An 18,318-nucleotide genomic window follows, 5' to 3' on the forward strand; every position below is an offset into this window, starting at 1 on the left:
CAGCAATAAGGCTTTCCACTGATACATGCATTACTCTTATACAGTTTAATAGGGAAAGTGATGGCTCTCTAAAACCTCTTCCAGCAAAGCATGTTGACACTGGAATGGGGTTTAAGAGATTGACTTCGGTACTACAGAACAAGATGAGCAATTATGATACAGACGTGTTCTTTCCTATTTTTGATGTTATCCAACAGGTTAGATATTGAAGCCCCTATATATTTTTCGTTTTTCTTTCATTTTTAATCAATATCATGATTAAATATGTATGCGAGTTTCTGAATTTGTATTCACTGATGTCGCCTATAATAGTTGATACTACTACTAGTTCATGTAATGGTCTGACCTTCATACAATTGTTCTCTTTCCCTACATTCTATATTTTTTTGAAACCATAATTCTTATAAATGTTGCATAGGAGGGAAAAATGCACTATGTAATGGCTCTATACAATGACTTGTATGACTCTATTTTAATTAATACTAGAGAATAAATTCCTTAGTTACTATTCTGATAATATATTTTAACACTTGATTGTTTCTTAACTTTTAGCATGTTATTCTGTTATATAAAGGATATTTAAATTCTGAAGTGTTTTTTTTCCTCCAGTTTACCGACTTGACCCCAATTTACTGTCTTGTGACTGAAGCTAGAATGAGGAAGATTGAATGCATAATCATGTTCTCTCCTTTAACAAGTCACAGGTGCACGCTTGTATTCTGGAAAAGTTGGGCTTGATGATGCGGACAAAGTTGACATGGCATATAGGGTTGTTACTGATCATATTAGAACTTTATCTTTTGTAATTGCTAATGGTTCCTCTCCAGGTAGATATTGACATGAGATTACTTGTTGAATTTTTAAATTTACAGTTTCAGTGGTTTTCTTTTTTATGTTTGATTGTCCATTTAACAAAAAAAACATTTTGTCCTCTTATGATTGTTGGGGAAGCTTTTTGGATGACTTCCTTTGATAATATGTTGGTGAATGTATGTGCGTCTGCAAATAAGAGTGCTAAGTAATTGGTTAGTTTTTTTTTCTTTTGCGTCTGCTATTAGTCTATATGACAAAATGGGCAAGTTTGCGGGTTCCACTTTTGTTTCCATTTTAGGCACTGCTAAATTGCATTATCTTAACCTGTTAAGAGCTACACTGAGCACAGATGTTTAGCTATTGTATGGTAGAGTATTTTGTTTTATTCATTTCCATGATGCCCATTTTCAAGGTTGGTTGGAATTCAGCTCTTCATAGTTGTTTTACTTTAAATTTAAATCTTGCACACCTTAAGCTGAAGATTTCCCCATTCACATCGTCCATGTGTTTTAACTTTTAAATGTGATTGAAGATTTTCCCATTCACACCTTAAGTTGTTTTTGTTTGCATTTGATGATTAGGCAATGAAGTCGTGTTGTTCGCTACGTCAGTGTTGTACTAGCTATTGATCTTGTCAACACAGTGAGCATTGGATGACTATTGGTTTGCAGTATGCGTTGTAATTTATTATATTGATATACTCAAATACTCTTATGAAATGCATAGAGAATGCATGTTGACATTATACTTTGTCCTTGCAAAAAGTGAGTTTTCATTTGGGCAAGCATTCATTCATTATTTCAAATGTTTGATCATGTGCCACTTTATCTCTTACCAGACTGGAGATGTAAGTGCAAAGTTTGCAAGTTCAGTGGAACCTATACAAAGTGATGATTTAAGGTACATTTTTTGTTTATCTAAACCTTTCTTTTTCCTTTGTTTTTGTTATTTTTATGCAATAACCTGTGATATTGCAGATATATTCACTTTGATTTCCATAAGATATGCGGACATGTTCATTTTGAGCGTCTTTCCTTCCTCTATGATCAAATTGCAGATTTTCTTGATAAAAATGGATTGACTTGATAATTGAACTTATATGTAATGTACAATTTGATGACCATTCCTAGTGCACTTTTTATTTGACAAACTTTATTATGCCGTGATATTTTGTATCGACATATGATTACAATATTTTTGATAACTTAATGTCAATATATTGTATGCAAATGGATTTCTTATATAATATGATATATATATTTAGTATTATGGCATTAAATGTGATTTAGTTTTATTATTTGTCAATCTACGATATATATATAATTTACGACATACAATCACGACACACGAATGTGTGTCATCTCTTTTAATGACGTGTGCTTCAATGACACGCAATGTGAGTCATAAATGTGTGTCATAAATTTATGACACACAAATGTGTGTCATCTTCATTTATGACGGGGGCTTCAATGACGTACAATTAGAGGTGCACAAAAAATCCGAATATATGATTTTGCGCAAAAAATATCCGAAACTGGATTTGGGAAAAACCGGTTTTTTAAACCGAATCGGATATTTAAAAATCGGATAGTATAACCGGTTTGGGAAAAAATTGGACGATCGGTTTTTTTACCGGATAAAAAACCGGTTTTTTATCCGAAAAAAATCCGGTCCGGGATTTTAAAAACTAGCCATTAATATAGCCATTGGGGGGGTTTGTGACCGTTGTTTTCTAAAAAAATCACCATTTTACCACCCTAAACATGTATAAATAGGTTGGAGATGTATTTGGTTGAATACAACTTTCTCAAATCTTATTACACAACACCTAAACATCTCTCAAATCTTATTTTTATAATTTTTTATTCATCATGGCTACAAATACCAACCCTAACATGATTGAATCTTCCGTCGGGAGAAACCTTGAAGTCGTGAGAGTGATCGAACACACTCGAAACAAAGATATTTGGGATCAATACAATTTATGTGAGATGTCAAATGGCTCGAGGAGGGCGCGTTGTAAACTTTGTTTAAAGTTTTATGCACCGGAAGGAAACACAACATTGAAGAACCATTTTACAAAATCATGCAAGGCACTTTGCTCAAGATCGGATCCAAGTTAATCGAATCTTACACCGCAGGGTGGTGTTTTTGTTTACGACAACGAAAAATTACGAGAAGCGTTTACAAAGTTTGTGATTACAAAAGCATTGTCGTTCGACCACTTTGGTGATGAAGATTTCATGGCAACAATTCAACAACTAATGCAACCAAGTTATACTCAAGTAAGTCGTACTACCCTTAGAAGAGATGCTATAAAAATGTGGCATACGTCGAGGGAAAATGATTTAAGGATTCCAAGAACACCGTTATGGTGTGTCGCTTACATGTGACGTTTGGAGTTCCCCTCATAGTACCGAAAATTCTTTTTTAGCCATTACATCACACTGGTTAGATTAAGATAATTGGAAAATGATGAAAAGAACAATCACGTTTGAATTATTCGGTGAGCCGCATACCGGTGCTAATTTATTTACACTTTTAAAAAGGGTAATTTGTCTTTATAGATTAGAAAATAAATTTTTTTCTATATCCTTTGATAATGCATCGAATAATACAAATGTGGTTCCAAGATTAAAAATATTACTTTCACCGATTTTAGACGGTGCGTTTTTTCATACCCGTTGCGTTGCACACATAATTAATTTATCCGTGCAAGCTGGTTTGGAGGTTATTGAGCCGATTAGATTAGAATTTAAAGCAATGATAAAATCGGTTCTTTGTAACAACAACAAAAGACTAAATGATTATAAACGATTTTGTAAGTCGGTTAATAAAAAAGCTTTGGGTCCTAATTTGGATTGTCCAACTTGTTGGAACTCAACTTGGATGATGATGCATACCGCCTTAAGGCAAAGGGAAACATTGCAAACATTTCACGATCGGTTTTTCGAGAGGGGCCATGTCCCAAACATTTATCAGGATTCGAGTTGGGAAACTATAGCCAAAATAACCAATTTGCTTGGGGTTTTTAAAAATATAACAACTTTTTTATCCGGTGTTTATTACCCTACTAGCTCGTTGGTTCTTAATCAAATATTTTTGTTGGCTAACCGACTAAATGACTTTGAATTTGAAACCGAAGTTTTTCAAGAAATTGGCTTTGCAATGAAGGAAAAAATTTTAAAATATTTTAAGGAGATTTCCCCCATTTTTACTTGTGTCGCCGTTTTAAACCCAACGTTAAATGTTAGCGGGGTTGAAACACTAATCGATCAAATTCCGTTTGCTTTTAATCTAACCGATGATGAACCCAACTTTGTCCAAAACCAAATAAATTATTTTAACAAATGTTTTCGAGACATGTTTGCAATTTATTTAACTAAATACGGATCAATTAGTGTAATACATGATCAAATGAGAATGAATGCATAATCATCTAGTAGACATCCAAGTAACATAAATTTGTCACTTTTTAACACTCTAGTAAATTCTCAATCCAAACGATCATGTACTACCACCCCAAGTAGCAAGTTGGGAAATTACATGTTATGCGATTTTCTATAAAAAATGACATTTGAAGAGTTTGAAAGTTTGGATATTTTGGCTTGGTGGAAAGAAAATGAAGCACAATTTCTAATTCTAGCCGCCATGACCCGTGATTTACTAACCGTCCAAGCTTCTACGGTAGCTTCGGAATCCGCTTTTTCTGTTAGTGGCAGGGTTATATCGCAACGGAGATCAAGACTAAGTCCCGAGTCGGTAGAAGTATGCATTTGTTTGAAGGATTATTTGGATAGAATGGCTCGGAAGCAACATATCACCACCCTAGAAGATGCAATCGATGCCGATTTGGAAGCAAACTTACACATTGAAGAAGTCGAACTTGGAATATCCCCTCCAAACGAATAAGACGAAGATGATGAAGAAGAGATGGCGATGAGTTTATTTTTAAACTTTGTTTCAATTATCGAACTTGAAACTTTTTAAGTATTTGAATTTATCGAACTTGGAAGTATTTCAATTATTGTAAACATTGTTGCAATTGATGACGATGTAATTTTAACATTGTAATATTTAAGTATTTTAATTTATCGTTGATGAGTGTCTTGTGTATATGCTCTTCACATGCATAAAATATTTATAAATACACCACCACCAGTTTTTTTATATCCGGTTTTTTAAAAAAACTGGTTTTTTTCAAACCGAAACCAGTTACACCATCCGACCCTCCAAACCGGTTAGCATCCGGATCGGTTTTTTATCCGACTTTGTGCATGTCTACATGCAATGCGCGTCATAAATGAGTGTCATAAATGCGCGTCATAGATTTATGACACGCAATTGCGTGTCATCTGAGATTTATGTCAGTGGCTTCAATGACGCGCATTTGTGTGTCATCTGCACCCATAGATGACGCACAATGCGTGTCATTAAAGGGGTTTTTTCTAGTAGTGTCACTTGATTGAGTGAGACTAGAAATGCATGGCCATGCTCGAATAAGTTGATATGAGATATCACAAATTATTCGCTTATTATAGTCTACTATAGATATCAAGAAACAATAGATATGCTACACAAGTGTGATTATTCCAAGACTTGTGCCTATTCTAGATATGAAGGACAGAAGGATATAATACATTAAAAGAGTTAGTCACGGACATGTTATGTAGAATCATGACTTCCTGTAACTTAGGTAATAATGACATAATTCTAGATGTCACTCATTGTTTGTAATATTAGAATAATTATAATTATTACTACTAACATTATAGGAATCTACAGGGTCACACTCAATGGTTGAAAAAAATAGCAACTTATAAATGTGTCACATATGTACAATTTGATTGTACATGAATAAAATGTGTATTTAATATATATATATATGTGTGTGTGTGAGAGAGAGAGAGAGAGTAATTTAATTACACATGAATATCGAATTTAATTAAAATAATGTAATTATTCTCTTAATTAAATTTATATTTAAAAACCCTAATAACTAGGGCGACACATATATTTAAGGGATATGTTGGTCTTGCAGCCAAAAAATCCCTTCTGAAAATTCTGAAACTCCTATAACAGTTTTAGGGAAAGGTTTTGCTCTCAACTGTTTTTCAACCGGATTAACTAAGTAGAGGCTGAGATGATTTTTCGTCGAGGCTAGGATTCAGACCGTTCGTGATCACCATTATATGTTGTTGTCTTTGTTGATTTTCAAGGAACCCAATGTAAGTAGTCGCATCTCTCCCGATTTCGGATTTAACGTACATGGGTGGCTAGTGAGACCGTTGTGTTTTGTTTTCGTTGCACCATGGGGTGCGTTGATGGTCCCAACAACAAATACATTTTTAAGTTGACATATTGAAAGAGTATTTATCCTACTAATATTCAAATTAAATAATATATTTAATTTGCAATAGTCGAAAGATAAACTCCTTTTACTATTCAAACTTAAATAAATATTATTTTAATTTGAAATATATAAAAGTATATAATTATCTTTTAATATTCAAAATTAAAAAGATAAGAAATACATTTTTAAATTGATTTATTAAAAGAGTAATTATCCTACTAATATTCAAATTAAAATTTATCTTTTAATAAGCAATAGTCAAAAGGACTATGAATTTAATATAAATATAAATTCATCAATTAAGTTCACCTTTTTTTCCAACAAAACATATCATTCAGACAGTCAGAATTATTTCAGAAACATGTTGTTCATACATATCACAAATAATTTAAAAATAAATAGTTCTCACATCTCACATGTAATTCAAAAGCACATTTGATAAACAATCAATAAATTAAGTAGTTTGGAATACTAATCACAATAATTCAGAGAAAAGCACACTGAAATTTAGATATAGCACGACGACATCGATTAATATATAGTTAATTCTAGATTTAATAGAAAAAAATTATTAAACATAATTAAAACAAGTTATAGCACAGTAAAACATGCACACATATAATAACCAGTCGAAACATCATTATTTCTCTCTATCGACACTTATCTTGCTATCGGTTGTTACTCGTACAAACATTAATGAATTGAAAATATGGATCATGACGGGTTAAACGTTGAGGTAAGAAGTAATTGGGACTAGGGTTTTGATGACCGGTGATTTTAAGAATATGAATTTCGATTTTTCAATAAGGCGACAAACCACTGGGATTTTAGCATAGTTTCAAAACAATTCTAACATGGATTTTTTTAAGGGTTCTGCAAACGCATATATATATATATATATATATATATATAATGAAATTAAAAGCTCATATAAAATAATAAACAATAAAGATAAATAATAAGATAAGGAAACAAAAGATAGGAGCCATTAGAGTTTCAATGAAAATTGAATTTTAATTCTACTTATGGATTAATAACAAAAAGAGTCTCCCATGGTTTTATAATTTATAAAAATCATCCCAAATATCTCTAAAATTTCATCAAGTATCTCCAAAAGTGACATTAATTCGCTTTAGTCACAAATTCAAAAATTAAAACAAATAAAAATTATAACTTATCGAGAACAAAATATTAACATCGTTTTTGGGGTGTGACATTTCTTTTAATCTCGTTGCCAGATTCGATGGTGCTCTTACCTGCTCAAGTTTAAACACCGCCACCACCACATGAGAAATTATACTTCTACAAGTAAAACTTAAACCACCATGGTTTTTTTTACCTTTTGACAATTGGCATAGGTGGCCAGGAGACGGTGATAGTGAGGATGAGCAATGATTTTGGTCTTAAGAGAGTTGTCGTCATTGTTAGTCTCTATGACATAACACCCCTTTATACATACATCGGAGTCGATAATGATAATAAATGCTTCTTTGGACTATTGCTTCTACTCGAACCTATTAGAAGAACAAAGTCTCGAAAACTCAAAGCATATCTATTCAGTAAGTATAATGTGAGTGAATCATTAAAAGGTTTCAACACTTCTCCCTTTGATGTTTTAGATTTGAGGATGAACCCTTTTGAAGAAAGGGAGGATGATACAATCATCGTAAGGCTCACATCAAAGAAAGATGGATTAACGCTTTCAATTGATCCACATGACCAAGCCTTTGAAAAGAAGAATAGTAGATCAACATACTTGCGATTGCTTTTTGAATGAGATATTGATGTTATTTGGTCAAAATATCTTACGGAGATACGATTGGTTGTCACTTATCTTTCCAACGGTTATTGAATCGCATCAATTTGATGTCGAGAGCTCACGATATGCCCATCTTAGTGAAGACAACGCATGTATAAATCTCTATATGGGATTAATATGAGATTTTGTAATTAAATGAATTTTCAATATTTTCATCTTAGGATAGAAAGGTAATTTTATTGTAATGATAAAACTCTGATAGCTTATCACATGCCATGCCACCTATCACCTTTCAGAAACTTCATCCTAGTCGTTCGCATCATCTTACAAGCTAAAGGACTTAATCAAGCTTTCAAACTCCTCGTTTTCATCATCACCATTGGATAAAACACTACATCAATGACTCACATTGTGCCGCCGATCCCATTTAGATTAAAATATCTTTTATTTGCTATTTTTATTCTTATATATTTTATTACTTAGTCATGTTACAAAAAGGACTCATCTAAACCTATAAAAAGAATGATCCTCCCACCATTGTAATCACATCATTTTTTCTTGAATACAATACATTGAGAGTTCATATTTGCAAAGGTTGATTACTTGTGCCTTAAAAGCTTCTTTTCATTGAGTTCTTTTCAAGTTCTTCATGAGAGAGATACTCTGGTTTGCCTCTTCATTACGATTGAGAGGGTCCGTTAAAGTCGATTATCGAGTTTGCCTAGTTAATTACAATTATGAGGGTTTGTAGGACACTTATACATTGATTTCCACCATCTCTATCATCATCATCATCATCATCATCTACACGCCCACCCCCACATTATCCACAAGTTTGCGTTATCATCTACATATCAGGGGGAAAATTTCTAACTTATTTTTCTCTTAATTCATTTATCCTTTCTCTATTCTATTTTCAAATTTATATTTAATGCCTATTCATTTGTCTTATTTTGTGTCAGAATCAATTTAGCTTAAAACACCAATTTGGCTAAATTTTTCTTATCTTATCTTATCCATTACCTTTATTTATATTTATCTTTTTATTACCCTTATTTTTCTTTGCCTTAATCTATCAATTGTCTCAATTTCCAATAATCATATCTCCTTTTAGCTACCCACATATCGATATTTCTCTCTCGTTCTGTGATTGAATCTAAAGCTTTCTAGGTTTGATTCCTCAATAACAGGGAATATCCTTCATCTAATGCCACATCTCTATCAATTGGTATTATATTATTTTGATTGTTCTTGCAAGCATACACTGCCAAGGTACTCCAATGGAGCTTGTTCTCAAAGATTAATAATATTCAGGTTATTTTTACATTATTTTAATTTTGTTTTAATTTCTTCTTATTAGCTTTCTATTTTTATCAGAAAGAAAAGAAATAAACAAAAAAAGAGAAAAACCAAAAGAAATTAAAAAATCCATAAAATGCAAATGAAGTTAGGGTTGATTTTAACAATTTTTTGAGTTTGATAAACAAATTTGAGGACTTGTCTATCAGCTTGAAAGAGTTAAATTTACTGCGAAAGGGTACATGTGGGAAATCCTTAGTCATTGGGTCATCTCAATGACAAAACAAGAATTAAAACCATGTCATAGGCTTCATAATAAATGCACAGGGGATCCATGTTGATGATGACAAGGTGAAAGCAATTGAAGAATGGCCCACGCCATCTCCCATAACTGAGGTAAGATTCTTTCATGGCTTAGAAAGCTTCTACCGTCGTTTAATCAAATATTTTTCCACTATTGCTACACCTTTGACGGAAATCATCAAAAAGTCAGTTGAATTTAAATGGGGACCATAAAAAACAAGAAGCATTCAAACTTCTTAAAGGTGAGTTATGTTCTGCCTCTATTCTTTATCTTCCTAATTTTTCTAACACTTTCGAGCTAAAACATGATGCTTCAGGTATAACCATAAGTGTAGTTCTTATGCAGGAAAGGCAACATATCGCTTACTTTAGAAAAAGCTAAAAGATGTATAATTGAATTACTCTACTTATGACAAATAACTTCTGGCATTAGTTCTTGCACTCGAAGTGTGGCAACACTATCTTCTTCCTACAGAGTTTGTCATACACTCTGACCATGAATCTTTTGAAGTGGTTAAATGGAAAAGGTAAGTTAAATAAACAACATGCTCAATGGGTTAAAATTATCGAATCGTTTTCTTACGTAATCAAATACAAAGAAGTTAAAGATAACATTATAGCCAATGCATTATCTCGAAGGTGTACTCTTACCTCTCAAACGCATACTACTATTCTGAGAATTGAACATTTCAAAGATGCATTTCATGATGACTTATAGATTTCTGATATATATATACCCATTCTTTTAAAAGTTCTTTTAATGATTTATATATTTTTTAGACGAGTTTTGTTTTCAACTAAAGAAGTTATGTAGTCTACAAAGCTCCTCACCAAAATCCTTTGCTAATAAACCACACTTAGGAGACTTCATGGATTACTTTCACGAACCACTTGACATGGTTTTTAAACACTCATTCTCACCACACATGAGTGAAACCATGGAGAAAACATATGAATCAATCATAGAAAAAGACAACAGTGGCCGACTCCATGTTGAATTTAAACAAAAATGTCATGTTACAAGACTTAAGTGCAAAAGAGGATTTCAAGTCAATAAAAAAACCAGTTTTAACAAGGAAGAAACCTCTACTAAAGTGCTAAAGAGACATCACATTGATCCAAGTAAGTGTTTTCCATGTTTTCCATTAAACATACCTAATTCTATTTCTCTTGGATTTTCATATTATTGGAAGATTCATTTTAAGGAATGGGAGAATGATACATGTACCAGAGTCCATAATGACAAACATGCTTATTTGGACTAATGTTTCAACTTGAACAAATTAGAAGAACAAAATCTTGAAGGTTCAAATCATATCTATTCGGTAATTTTAATGTGAGTAAATCATTAAAAAGTTCTAACGCTTCTCCCTTTGATGTTTTAGATTTGAGGTTGAATCCTTTTGAAAAGAGTGAGGATGATACATGCATCACAAGGCTCACATCAAAGGAAGATGGACTAATACTTCCAATTGATCCATATGACCAAGCCTTGGAAAATAAGAACAACAGAGAAGTAGACTTGCAACTACTTTTTGAATGGGATTATTAACATTTTTTCTAGAGATACGATTGTCTGTCTCTTATCTTCTTGAATTGCATCAATCCGATAACGAAAAATCAAGATATGGTCATTTTAGTGAAGACGACACGTGCAAAAATCCTTATACGGGATCAATATGATATTTTGTACTTAATTATGAATTTTCAATATTTTCATCTTAGGATAGAAAAGTAATTTGATTGTAATGATAAAACCCAAATAGCTTATCACATGCCATGCCACCTATCACCTTTTATAAACTTCATCCTGGTCATTCATCTCATCCTACAAGTTAAAAGACTTGATCAAGCTTTCAAACTCCTTGTTTTCATCATCACCATTGGATCAAAAACTACATCAATGGCTAACATTGTACCGCCCATCTCATTTAGATTATGATAGCTTTTATTTGTTATTTTTGTTCTTATTTTATTACTTTGTCATGTTACAACAAGGACTTATCTAAACCTATATAAAGGATGCTTCTCCTACCATTGTAATTGCATAATCTTTTCTTGAATACAATACATTAAGAGTTCATCTTTGCAAGTGCTGATTATTGGTGCCTTTGAAGCTTCTTTTCATTGAGTTCTTTTTAAGTTCTTCATGAGAGAGATATTCACACTCCAGTTTGCCTCTTCAATGCGATTAAGAGGTAACAAACATCGAATTTTCCAAATAAAAATGATTCCTAATTCTCAAATAAATAAATAAATAAAGTAATATAGAGAAGTAGGGTTGATCCACAGGGACTAGGGAAGTTTGATAATGTTTTTTTGTATTGAATCAACTGCAAGAAAAAAAAGGAAGTTTAAAAATTAATGAAAATAAATAAATAAATATTGAATAAAAATAATAATGAGAAATAAATAAAGTAGAATAATTAAATAAAGATGATATAGCCTAAGGTTTTTCTTAGCCTCAATTTCGATTGCTTATTGAAATAAAATTTTCCCTTCGTGATGTATACAAGTTACAAATAACAAGGCCCAACCTCTGCAACTAACTCTTCTCTCCGTTAATCAAAATTTCCAAGTCTATCTTTGAAATTCGATCTTCGTTGGTCTAGCCACATATATCGCCGTTAGATCCAAAATAACTTTAAATTTTGGAAAAGCTCGACTCGTGTTATAGCGTCTCACCGAGAATCAAACTCGATCTTGATTCCCATTAACGGACCGCCACTAAGTTTGTTCACATGAAGTCGAATTAGGACCAACCGATTCGACTTCCAAACTTCAAGCAAAACAGTCTTCAAATCAACATGTACATTTTGAGTTGAAGATGTAATAACTTTTAAGAGAATGACCGATTGCCACTCCCAATTTCCAGAGAATCAAGAATACGATCTGAATGTATGAAGATCAAGATTCAATTCTCACGAATGGAATTGAGTTTCACAAAAACCTTTGGCTAAGTAGAAGTTTAGCCAAGCATGGATTGGATGATGCTTAACATTGTGAAAAGAAAATAATGAAAGAAAAGAAAGAAAGAAAGGTGGAGTTGAAACAAAAATAGAACTTCAATAAATAACCAAGAAAAATAATTTTCAATATGTATTTCAACTGTTGAACCTTAGGGGTATTTATAAACTGATAGTTTTAAGTAAATAAAATAACTAATTCATAAAATAATCAAATTAAAAATCCTAAGAAGAGTTCTAATAAAATAACTAATTCTTAAATAAAATAAAAATAGAACAATCAAACTAAAAATCCTAAATTAAAAAGGTTTATTACAAAAGATAAATAATTTAAGTTTTCTAGTTAAAATCTTCTTCATCTTCTTGATAACATTGTCCTATGTAAATTCCAAATTAAATATTCAAGGAAGTTTTGATTGTCTTCTATAAAATGTTGAATGGACTGTTGAATCTACTAGTTTTTAGGCTAATTAATCCAATGAATTTCCTCTCCAAAATAAACTCAAAATAAAGATAAATCAGTAATATCTAACCAATAAATGAAAGGTAAATATAATAAAAATATGTAATATTAAACTTTCATCAAGAGGGTTGGTTAGAGCAAATTATTGAGTTTTCTTAGTTAATTACGACTAGGAGGGTTTGTAGGAAACTTATACATCGATTTTCACTATCTCCATCACTATCATCTACACGCTCACCTCCACATTATCCACAAGTTTGCGTTATCGTCTACATATTAGGGTGAAAATTTCAAACTCAATTTTCTCTTAATCCATTTATCCTTTTTCAATTCCATTTTTATATTCATATTCCTTATTTGATAATCTATCTAACACATATTCATTTGTCCCTTTCTGTGTCATGATCAATTTGGGTCAAAAACCCTAATAAGGCTAAGTTCTTATCATATTTTATCTATTGTTTTTAGTCATCTTGATCTTTTTAATACTCTTATTTTTTCTTGTCTTAATCTTTTAATTGTCTCAATTTTCCAGCAACTCTAATTCCTACATCCTATCTCATTTTCTCTGCCCACATATCAATCTTTCTTTCTTGTTCTTTGATCGAGTCTAGAGCTTTCTAGGTTTGATTCCTCAACAACGAGCAACATCATTCATCCATTGTCGCATATCTATCACCTATGTTGTTGTTGTGATCATCTAGAATCATAGAGGAGTTGTCGTTGCTAAGAAACAAGGGATTCGAGTCCAAATTGGAATGATGATGATGATGGGAAACGATGGGAGGCATCATCAGTTTCTCTATTGGATTTTATAGGTTTTGCCTTCTATGATAGGTAACATGGAGAATAGCATGGAGTTTAAGAAGAAGAAGCAAGAGGTTGATTGTTCAATTTCTTTTTTCGTTCAAAACCTTAAACCTTTAACCTAAACTACATTGGACAATTTTTGGTTTATATGGAAATATTTTTAGTAATATTTTATAATTTTTATAGTTAATATTTATTTTATAAAATATTAGTTAATGATATAATAAATGTTATGAAGACAATTAAAAAATAAATGTTATAAATATATTTTTATAATATTTTATAATTTATGTTATAATTAATTATTTTTATAAATACATTTAATTAGTTTCAACCTTTAACCTAAATATGATTTTTATTAGTCTAGTATAGTGGTTAAAAGCTCTAACTCTCTTACTAAAAAAATATTAGTTTGAGTCATCATAAATGATTTTTTATCTTGTTAATTTATTCTTTATATTAAACAAATTCTTAATATTTATTATGCAATTAATTTTTTAAATAATGTAGGAAAATTACAAGTTTTTTTATTAACCTAAGGCAAGTATGACATAATATTTGTTAAAAGATAACTCTTAACTATTTGATATTTGAACACTCACTCTTAGTATGCATAATGGTTGAACCCAAAACTCTAAGAAACAATAATAATTCTTTTCCAATGAAGGTTTCTTATTCGTGTTGTAATAAACCTAAGTTTAATAGTGGTTAATAAATTCTCTTAAGGTCTGAAGTTTAAACACCTCGTACTCGTAAGTATAAACGTCCATTGTCAAATAATAAAATAATTAAATAAAACAATAAAATTTTAAAATTACTACCAATTGAATCAAGACTTTTAAATTCAAAAATAAAAAAGATAAACTACTCAATTGGTAATTAATATTTAAGTAAATTTTTATTTTCTCTACTAAAATTTTACCCCACCCATTCCAATCCTATCCATTTTTTCCACTACTCTCCCTAACTAAAAAAACAAATTTACTTTTGCTATTTGGGGAGGTTTTTAATATTTAAACAGATTCTTATCAACATTTCGGGGGGGGGGGGGAACAAACGAAAAACACAAAGGGGAGTGGGATTCTCTCTCTTGGCCTTCTTTCTCTTCTTCCTTCGGCCTCCTACTCAGTTCCATTTCGTTTTCCTTTTTTTTGGTCCCTTCTCCATCAGTTTTTTTCCTTTTCGATTCAAAGCAACGATGAAAGCCTAGAAGCGTGTGGTTCAATTGGATTCAATGCGTATTTGAGTTCCTTTGTGAATAGGGTCGGGCATCGACAGATTTCTGAACTCGTTAAGTCCAATGAAAAACGTGCATTTCTCGTCGATACATTAGCTCTGGTTCGAAGTTTGGAAGCCCAAGGCGTGCCATCGAAACAAGCGGAGGCAATAACGGCAGCGATCACCGAAGTTCTAAATGGCAGTTTGGAGAATGTATCCCATTCTTTTGTTTCGAAGTCAGAAATGCAGGAATCTGAGATGCTTCAAGAAGCCAATTTGTCAAAGTTAAATCGGAAGTAAAAAGTTCCCAGGCCATGCTTATTTCGGCCTCTGCTCCATTATTCCTTCCCCGGCTCTCTCGCTTTCCACGTTAATTTGAAGACCGGAGCTGGTTTCCATTCCATTTCTCAGCAATTTGGCGAGCGACACGAACTGAAGCTGCGGATAAAGGCACGAGAACTGCACCGGAAGTACTGGGTACACCAACAGGTCATTTAGTTTGCCGCTTAAAATAGGATTCACATTGCCAGAAGACTTTTCAACTCTGATTTTCTTGCATTGCTTTTCTTCCGTTGCAACGTCGCCTTTGTCTTGGCTTCGAAACCTGCAGTAGCCGAAGGATTGAGAAACAATTAATAAGGGATATGTGGTGTTTGTTTTTATTATTATTATTTTCATTAAAGGCGATAGATGTTTGATTTATTTTATTATTTTATTATTAATTTTATTTTATTATTTTTAAAATTTAACTTTTTATTTTTTATTTTTAGAGAAAATAACCTCAGTGACCGAAAATACCTTGTAATATACGATTTTGACCAACTTTTTTTGGATTTGCCAAAATAACAAAGTAAATCGTAATGCAATCGATAATTCGCAACGAGATCTCCGGTATCGCAAATCAGTTTCCAGATTCGCAACGCGATAGTCGAAGTTCGCGTTGCGATTCATTCCAAATTCGTTGCGATAGTCGAAGTTCGCATTGCGATTCATTTCAAATCGTTACGATAGTCGAAGTTCGCGTTGCGATTCATTCCAAATCGTTGCGATAGGCGAAGTTCGCGTTGCGATTCATTCCAATTTGTTGCGATAGGCGAAGTTCGCATTGCGATTCATTCCAATTTGTTGCGACAGGCGAAGTTCGTGTTACAATTCATTCCAAATTCGTTGCGACAGGCGAAGTTCGCGTTGCGATTCATTCCAAATTCGTTGCGATAGTCCAAATATTGCATTTGTTTCTTAAGAATTTTCTCTAAAAAGATAGAATTCGCGCGGTCGAAGACACGTATTACCACGACCACGACCACGACCTGAGACGGGACGGCGGCGGCGGCGACGCGCGAGAGTCCCCCTTGTTCTCTATCACTCAACAAGGAAATGGAAAAGCCAAGCCTTAAATACCATTCCCAATAGTATTTCCAATACCATGTGGGATTGAACATTACCAACACTTGTTTCCAATACCATTACCTTCATTGTTGTAAGAGTTTAATTTTGAAACTAAAAAATATTTATTCGAATAATAACTTACCCTTTGAGAACTTTGATCATAAATGAAGTAATTGCTAAAACTAAATTTGATTCGGGTTCTTATAGTGTTCAAATGACTTACTTGCAAAGAGTAGATGATGACCAAACAACTCGATATGTTTGACTTACTTGCAAAGAGTAGATGATGACCAAACAACTTGATATGTTTCCTTTGTGTCATTATCAGCTAGTTTTCGTAGCATCCTCAGTTGAAAACTTCTATCATTGTCTCCTTTGCATTTGTTTGGTTAATATTTTTCTTCCATCAAAGTCCTCAAAGGGTAAGTTATTTATTCGAATAAATATTTTTTTAGTTTTAAAATTAAACTCTTACAGACAATGAAGGTAATGGTATTGGAAACAAGTGTTGGTAATGCTCAATCCCACATAGTATTGGAAACACTATTGGGAATGGTATTTAAGGCTTGGCTTTCCCACTTCCTTGTTGAGTGATAGAGAACAAGGGGGACTCTCGCGCGCCGCCGCCGCCGCCGTCCCGTCTCGGGTCGTGGTCGTGGTCGTGGTCTTGGTAATGGTAATACGTGTCTTCGACATGTCCGCGCGAATTCTATTTTTTTAGAGAAAATTCTTAAGAAACAAATGCAATATTTGGACTATCGCAACGAATTTGGAATGAATCGCAACGCGAACTTCGCCTATCACAACGAATTTGAAATGAATCACAACGCGAACTTCGCCTATCGCAACGAATTTGGAATGAATCGCAACGCGAACTTCGCCTATCACAACGAATTTGGAATGAATCGCAATGCGAACTTCGCCTATCGCAATGAATTGGAATGAATCGCAACGCGAACTTTGACTATCGCAACGATTTGGAATGAATCGCAACGCGAACTTCGTCTATCGCAACGAATTTGGAATAAATCGCAACGCGAACTTCGTCTATCGCAACGAATTTGGAATAAATCGCAATGCGAACTTCGACTATCGCGTTACGAATCTGGAAACTGATTTGCGATACCGGAGATCGCGTTGCGAATTATCGATCGCAATGCGATTTACTTGGTCATTTTGACAAATTCAAAAAAAGTTGGTCAAAATCGTATATTATAAGGCATTTTCGGTCACTGAGGTTATTTTCTCTTATTTTTATCTATTTAATATTTTTTATTTATTTATTTTTCCTTTTTCATTTATTTTTTTAAATTTATTTATTTATTTAATTTTTCTTTTTCTTTTTATTTATTTTTCTTTGATTTATTTAATACTTATTTATTATTTCTCGGTTAACATTTTTGACTTTTTAAGAGAAATTTCAACCAATCAAAGGTAAGTAATTCGAATTTAATTTTTTAATTTTAATTTGAATTTTAAATTTTTTGCAACTTAGGCAACTGACAAATTAATTGATACCGAAAGGGCAATACAAGGGTGTTAGTCATTCTTTGATTGTAACCGACTCCCGGACCCGACACATTTTTAATGAAACGTAGATCAAGTAAGATAATATCCGATCAGCCTAAATATTTTTTAAAATGATCGGCGACGACTCTAACCATATTTTTTTAAGTCGTAGCCTAAATTCAGGCCTACCCGAAAAACGGCCGCGTCAAAATCCAAAACCGTGAATCTTGAAAATTTTCAGAAGTTATTTCCGAAACTGCTGCTCAGTCGGTTATATTCAACCTCTAGTTTTCTCAACGATGAAAATGATTACTACCCATTGAAATAGTTAAAGCTCAACGTTAGAATCTCCAGATCCTTGGCACAATCCACGGTGAGAGCTCCACTAAGTTAATTCTTTTAAACTGCAAAAATTCTGCAGGGTTTTTGTAATTCC

General features: G+C 32.6%; 1 protein-coding gene across 1 annotated transcript; it reads left to right on the forward strand.

Annotated features, from left to right (window-relative positions):
• Positions 1-13,798: 13,798 nt before the first annotated feature.
• Positions 13,799-15,284, forward strand: LOC120172277. Its single transcript, XM_039179773.1, has 2 exons — positions 13,799-13,837; positions 14,937-15,284. Exons 1-2 carry the CDS (start codon positions 13,799-13,801, stop codon positions 15,282-15,284), a joined length of 387 nt encoding a protein of 128 aa, XP_039035704.1.
• Positions 15,285-18,318: the final 3,034 nt, after the last annotated feature.

The sequence above is a fragment of the Hibiscus syriacus genome, unplaced genomic scaffold (assembly GCF_006381635.1).
Source record: "Hibiscus syriacus cultivar Baekdansim isolate YM2019G1 unplaced genomic scaffold, ASM638163v2 tig00111848_pilon, whole genome shotgun sequence".
Classification (NCBI taxonomy): Eukaryota; Viridiplantae; Streptophyta; class Magnoliopsida; order Malvales; family Malvaceae; genus Hibiscus; species Hibiscus syriacus.

Bases quoted from the DNA above. Each gene is read 5' to 3' on its own strand.
- LOC120172277 (XM_039179773.1), top strand. From the start codon at position 13,799: ATGGAGAATAGCATGGAGTTTAAGAAGAAGAAGCAAGAG. The intron at 13,838-14,936 runs GTTGATTGTTCA...CTTCTCCATCAG, and splicing joins TTAAGAAGAAGAAGCAAGAG to TTTTTTTCCTTTTCGATTCA.